The sequence below is a fragment of the Phacochoerus africanus genome, chromosome 16 (assembly GCF_016906955.1).
Source record: "Phacochoerus africanus isolate WHEZ1 chromosome 16, ROS_Pafr_v1, whole genome shotgun sequence".
Classification (NCBI taxonomy): domain Eukaryota; kingdom Metazoa; phylum Chordata; class Mammalia; order Artiodactyla; family Suidae; genus Phacochoerus; species Phacochoerus africanus.
Window position 1 is genome coordinate 9669573 of NC_062559.1, and position 7139 is coordinate 9676711.

The 7139-nt window shown below is 41.3% G+C and overlaps 1 protein-coding gene across 1 annotated transcript in view; it reads left to right on the top strand.

The window, feature by feature from the left end:
- Nucleotides 1-6730, top strand: part of KDM7A (lysine demethylase 7A) — an 83847-nt gene extending 77117 nt beyond the window's left edge. The window contains exon 20 of the mRNA XM_047762904.1: nt 244-6730. Coding sequence (XP_047618860.1) covers nt 244-338 — 95 coding nt within the window. The 3' untranslated portion in view covers nt 339-6730. The remainder of the gene's footprint in view (nt 1-243) is intronic.
- Nucleotides 6731-7139: the final 409 nt, after the last annotated feature.

The window sequence follows — 7139 nt, forward strand, 5'->3', positions numbered from 1 at the left end:
GAGCGGTTTAGGTAGACTTGGTCTCTGCGCTCCCGTTGCTGCCAGCCTGCTGCGTTGCAGCTGGCACGGTGACAGCGGTGTGCACAGGTGACTATGGGGACAGAGAAGAAGGATACCCGTGTCACCGCTGAGGAGCGGGAGGGGCTTTTTGGAGGAAGGAGGTCGATCCTGGTGCCGGCGATGATGTGTGCTGTCGAGAGTGCTGGCCACTGTTATTTACCCCATTGCTGGTGTATTTGACAGGTAAACGTCCAAAAAAAGGAATGGCAACGGCCAAACAGCGTCTCGGGAAGATCCTTAAGTTGAACAGAAATGGCCACGCACGTTTCTTTGTGTGACGGAGCTGCGGTTGCGGCCACTCTTCCCTTCGGAGACCGGGCTCGGGGGCGGGAGCCTGGAGCTTCGCCGCGCCCCACCCAAGCAGGTTGCATGTACAGTAGAGAACACTGCCTGAAGAACAAAATGAACCCGATGCTGCATTTTCACTGTGCCACACCCACTCAGCAATAACCATTTTGGACCTGGTGGGGAGAGGAAGAAGGAGGGTAGAACCTTAAAAAGAGGCCTTGAACTGGAAAGGGTCTCTCGTCAGGGCTTGAATTTCATTTTGTTGTTGGTAGTGTCTTGATTTATTTTCAGTGGTAGGCTAAAGAATTATCAATAATTTATTTAACAGATTTTTTTTTAAAGTTAACAACTTTTAAATTCTTTCCTTTTTTTTAAAGCTATTTATTTGGAAGATTTCTGGAGAAATATCTCACTAATTTAGATTTAAGAATGTGAAGGTTTTTAAATTATTTTTGATAGTGTGTGTTGTTACAGGTGGGGAAGAGCCACGGTAACAGTAACCAGTCTGGACTCTTAAATTTGCTATTCAGGTTAAAGTCTTAAACAGGGATTTGATGCATTAATTATTTTAAATTAAGATGTATATGAAAATCATTTTATTTTATATATTTCATGTGTTTTTTATAAGCTATTAGCTTCGCTTTTGCTAACATCCGAGGTGCATACTGTTAGCCAGGTTGCTTGCCTACACCCCCCACCTTCCCTCTGCGCTCCCCGGCATCTTGTGACCACTCGACAAGACTCTTCGTCTCTTTGCAGGGAAACACTTTCGTAGCCAATGTGTAAGAAGTACGTGAACGACCCCGCCTTTCTCCTTTCGTTTGACATTGCAGTTTTCTTCTGACTAGAAAAACAGGCTTCCTGCATTTTCATTTTTGCTGATGCTGTCTGGGTCCCAAAGAGTACAGCTTTAATCTCTTTTCCCACTTGTGGGAAAAGTATGATAAGTTTGGTTAAAATTGTCATGTGTGTAGTCTTTCACACCCGTTTGTAACGACAGAGGGCCTCCATGCTGCTGGTGTTGGAGGGCAGGAGCAACGCCTGCCGCAGAGGTTACATTTTGTGGCGCTTTCATTCTGTATACCTAAGTTGTTGGAAAATAATGAACTATGGTTTGACTTAGCATATTCAGATCTGGTAATAAGCCGTAATATAAGACTACATTATACTAAGTTGTATAGAAGCAGGCACGTTGGAGTAGATGATTTGAGGGTGCGTGCGTTTAGTTTTTTACTTCCTAACATTCTAAAGAATTATTTAAGGTATGGATTTGGAGTAGAATGGGTGCTTTCTGCAGTTTCTTCCATCTGTCCCAAGTTGACCAGTGCATAGTGAGGTTAAGTATCTCGCCGAGCTTTAAGGAGTCCTTTACCGCCTTTGAGCACAGTTTTTGCTGAATGCCAGATTTCAGTTGCTTGCAGTAGCTTATATTTTCCTTTTTTCTCCCAGTGGCATTAAAACAAGTGATTTCTGGGGGTGGGGTGGAGATATTCCCAGTTTTGACAATAGAGCCATTTTACAAGTTTCTGCAAAGAAAATATGGGCAAATTGGATAAAGTGTATGTTTATGGAGAAGAACTATGGCCATATCATGGATTTGTCTTTTTTTATTTGGCAGGACTTTCCCTTCTGTGTTATCACCTGAAAAGCTAGGGGAAAAAATCTATACCACTATCTTTCATGGTTGCATTCAAATGTGCGTTTTCAAAGAGAACTTATTTCCTACTCTGTCTCCATTCCGGGGCTTCATGGAGTGTCTAGTAGGAAATGCCTTTACGAATTAGCCTTCTTGGTCCAGGTGACCGGACCACTGTCTGGGTCTCATCTGGGAGTCAGGAAGAAGAATGTTCATGCAAGTGCCGAATGTCTGTAATAGGCCTACCTGAACTCTGTCTACACTATGCCGAAACCAGGTAAGAGAGAGGTACAGGCAGTCATTTGATTGGTCACCAGATCTCGAGATGTCAAAGACGGGGGTTTGCCTGCTTCTCCCACCTTCCCCCCACAATATATTACTGTGATGTTTTGGTTTTCTGTAGATACCATGGTCGTGTTAGAGGACACAGATTTTTGCTTTGGTTTAAGAAATAGGAATTGTAACTTCTTTTTTTTCAGCTACATTATGATCTGGGTTCTTTTGCTATCTTTACATTTTTCACAGCTCTAAGTATTTTTAATTAGCTGACTTTTTTTCTTTCACTATAAAAATGGAAATAAATAATTTATTTGGGGGAATTAAATTGTGGCCAGTATCCACCCTGTGTACTTAAGCTGGTAAATAGTAATTTTAAGTAGCCAGTATGTGGAACTTTTAATTAAGTGAAGGTACTGTGGATTTATTTTTGGCAGTGTTAGCCCCTTAACTGGCTACCTTTTAAAAACTTTCAGTGAGGCGATATAACCACTAAAACAGAATACATGTAATCTTTTTGAGAATTGGTAAAAATTCAGCCACTGATCCAGTGACTGTTTCCAGACAAACCTCTTATAAAATCACTGGCTCTGATGCATCCCTTTATCTCATGCAACATTCAGTTCAGAAACGGCTGAACTTTGAGGTACCTGCTGCCGGCATCTGGACTCGACGCGCAACAGACAGCCTTTCGTCTTTTCCTCAGTCTCATGTATAAATAATACTACCGTACAGACCCTGCAACTTAGGAAGACAGCAGTGGGGGCTTTGAGCTAGTGATAAATATGTCAAACAATTGTGATTTTAACGTATGCAATTTTAATTGTAGTCATAGGTAATACTTTTCCTTTATTGATTCAAATAAGTGACTTCTGTTAAGGGGGCTCTCCTGTACTGTAATTGATAATGTCGCATGATATCGTGCTCTCCATAAGGATGTAATCTGTACAGAGCTGGCAGTTACAATAGTTCAGTGTCCTCGAAATACTTGGAACTTCATGAGCATCGGTTAATTTTCAAAGCATACAGAATTGCAAATTCTGACCGAAACCGTCTTATAAGTTCAGAAAACAAGCTCATTTCTATCACTACTTAAATACTTAGCATTGAATACTGCTCTATTTTTTTCACAGTCCTGATGGCCTTTTTAATGATCTCTACTGTGTCTATTCATGTGGAGTCAGCAGCTGTTTATCAAGCATCTGCTGTGTGCTCAGCACTACTTGGCACTGTGAGGGGATACAAAGTTGAAGTTGTGGTCTCTGCTCTTGAAGACGTCTTCTCCAGGAAGCAAGCAGTATTATTTTTACTTCTGAGCAAACTTAAGCAAAAGAGGGCTCATTTACAAAAAAGCAAAACGTAATTATTAGTTGCAACAGAGATGTACTGCACAACTGTAGAAGGAGAAGCAAAAAAATTTAACTTCAAAATTTCAAGAACATTTCAAAAGTTAATAGTTTAAGGTTGGACATCATGGGGGCATAGTGTGGCATGAAAAGGAGCAGAAGACCAGGTGTTTGTCCAAGTTCTGCCCTTTGACCTTGAGTAAGTCACTTATCCTTTCTGAGTATTTTCTCATTTGTAAATTTGGATCAAAAAGCAGTTAAGAACATAAAAGGCATTCCTTAATCTGTTAACACTTCATTATTTAAGTTACAGCTGACAGTGAGTGCACATGCATATGCATTTTTAAATGAAAACCGCCATTACTCATAAAATTTGCTTCATATCAAATATATACCCAGAATGTGCTACCTAAAAAATCTGAAGACCCTCTAACAAGGTGCTGAATTAACCTCAGAATCAGTGCTCCCAGTAAAGAAAAAGGAAGGGGATAGTTTATGGATAAGAGTGAGAATGGTCATCCTCAAATCTTCATTAAGGTGATTTGAAGTAACTGAAAGACAAGTTTAGGTTTTTCTCAAAGGGTACCGCCCCCCAGATTCTCCATACTCTTCAGGCGCTAGACTAAGGTAAAATAAATCATGGAATTAAAATGATGTAGCAGCTACCCATGGTTCTAGGGTGGAAAAATTGGGTGATTAGAAAGATAGGGATCAGCAGAAACAGCTCTGAGTTGGCCAACGATGGCTCATTGGTAGAGAGAGACACCACTGTAGTCGTGTAGGAAGGGAGACTGCTGGACAGCTTCAAAAGAAAAAAAACGCTCTCCACAGTGACAGGTCTGCTCCCCAAAGAGTTGACGGATCACTGTACAGCCCAGTGTATCACTGCCGGGAGTAACTATTGGGGGCTGTGTATTAAGAGACGAGGGCTTAAGGGAAATTTGAAACTTTTTCAAAAACTCGTCTTTCTCGTTAAATGTTCAGCTAATTGCTCCTTCCAAAAAGAGAAGCTGAAGATCACCAGTCATTTTCATATGCCCTCGACCTTCCTCTAAAGCAGGTTTGAGAAGGTTGCACATCAGATCTTTAGCTTGGGAAAAACAGCACACGAAACCCAGCAAGGGTCGTGACTCGCCTGGGGCTCACAGTGGATCCTAAACCTCTGGTACTTTGCTCCCTACGACAGCCCCCATTCTGTGACACTGCAGCCTCTGCTCGCCCTGTAGTGGATGGTGTTGATGTGCTAACTGGAAGCCAGGTGCAAAGAGAGGGAGGGAGCGGCAGACCCACGACATTGCTTTGAACGTGACTGTAATACTCTGTAGCCTTACTAAAAGCCCTTCCCTTAGTTTCGATTTATTTTTCAGTGCATGCCATGCTGTAAGTCAAATGTTTGATAACCCAACCCTTACATAATTTTTTTTTTTTTTTTTTGCCCTTAAGGACATTAAGAAGCAAATGCCTATTTCCAAAGCAATTAGCTTATCGTGATTGACGGTGGTTTTATTCTGTTATAGTATCGTTTTCCTCTTTAGTGGATAGGGGAGAATAATACTCATTTACCTGCATTCTGCCCCTTAGAGGCTCTCTCTCACCCTTCCTGTCCTTGCTAGTGTCCTAAAGCTTTGTCTTAACAAGTGCAACGTTAATTTTTTTTTTTTTGTGATAAATCCTTTTTAAAACCGTATTCAGTGATCCTTCCAACAAGTTTATCTACTCTGCACTATTTCACTAATAAACCCTGGCTACTACGTAGCCCATGACCTCCAAGTAGTTTACCTATGCAAGACCTGTGACATTCTGAATTCACTTTTCTTTATTTCAGAAAGCAGTCCTCCATGGAACTTACTCACAAACTTTTGCCTCCACCCAGTTTTCTTTTGGCCATTTCCTTTTCAAAATGTCAACTATCCTCCCCCCCTCCCCCAAGATTTTTCACCAAAACAATGATCATAAGTGCTGGAATATATAATATTTTGCAGGAATAAAATAACTCAGAAATACTCTTATATGTCTTTGGTGGAGTTTGGTTGGTAACCATTACCAGCAGTAAGTGTAACATATAATGAGGAGTTGATTCCTTGCCTAGAATCATCTCTTCCCTCTAAGATTCATAGGATTCACCTTTTATTTTTTACAAAGCATACGTATAACTTCCACATTATAGTCAGGGACCTGAGGTGTAACTTGCTAAGTGAACCCCAAGGTTATTTTATCTTGCAAAAGAAACCTAAACCAAACTAAGGGCCTTACATTTATGGTTAGACTGAATCAAAAGCTATAACCTCAGTTTTTCCAAAAACAGCTTCTGACTGCAAAGCACGTCTGCAGTTGTTAGGTATGAAATAGCACTGATCAGGAAGTGCGCGTGGATCTTGGCAGACTGCGTTTCCTTCCCAAAAGACTTTTCTACTTTTAATATAAATTAAGCCATAACAGTTTCATGCTGTGGAAAGAGGGTGAAAAGGTTCATTTTAAGAGATTATATAATATGAATTTTTCACATTTACTGTGAAATGTCTAACTTTGCCAGTGCTTCAGCAGGTTTGTTTGATTTGGGGGTGGGGGGCGGGGGGGAGGGAAGAGGGTGGTGACCGGGAGGGGTAGGATTGGTTTTAGGGGTTTTAAAGTCTGTGAAATTTGAAAAGGGACGGTTGTTGGCTATGGTATTTACTAGTTTTGTAGTAACGTTTTGCTAGCCTGACTGACTTTCCTGAGCTGATTTTCATGCCCATGGTCCCAGGTGACTTAGCCTTTCTTGTTGGGGGTGTCTGCGGAGTAGTGTCTTGTCTGTGTGTATAGGCAGTCCGCGTGTGTGCACAGGTGTGCCCTTTGAATACAGAAGCACACTGTGTGACGACGGCGTGGGGGTGTGGCTGGGAAGTGGGATGCTGAAGCTTTAAGAGCATTTTTTTCAATTCATAACAGTATTTCCCATCTTTTGCCTGCAGGCAGGGAACGTGTACAGTATTTATTTGTTTCTGTTTTGAATTTGTAAGTTTTTAAGTAGCTTACATTGGTTATTATAGGGGAGAACAAGTGACTTGTTTAAAGTTGTATTTGGTATTCCTACTTTCCAATTTCTGTATTTTAAAATATTGAAATTAAAATTGTATTACTTCTGTTTTGATTTTTTTTTTTAGCACTCGGTGTATTTTTTGCTCATTTTGTTTGAAAGTATAAATGTTGAAAGTTGTATAAACTGTGTCTTTGAAAGAAAAAAATCTGAATTCTATATCCACTTCTGCCTCTGCGTTGTTCCCGTTTTGTGCTTATTGGGTCTTGGGAGAATTATTTGAGGATGTGAAAAACTGTGTCAAACTTATGCTGCTTACGAGTTCTGAAGGTTTCAGTGTGAAACCTTTCCTGGCTGTGTTGCTGGGGAAGCAGTTGCTGGAAGAGAGGGCGGAGCCCAGCGGGGTGATGGGCGGGAAGAGGCCGCTGCTGTGGCCGTCTCAGTGACCTTCCTGAGGGTCTCTTAGGAGCACACATGGTCCCCAGCCTGGACACCCCCCAGATGATTACTGAGCACC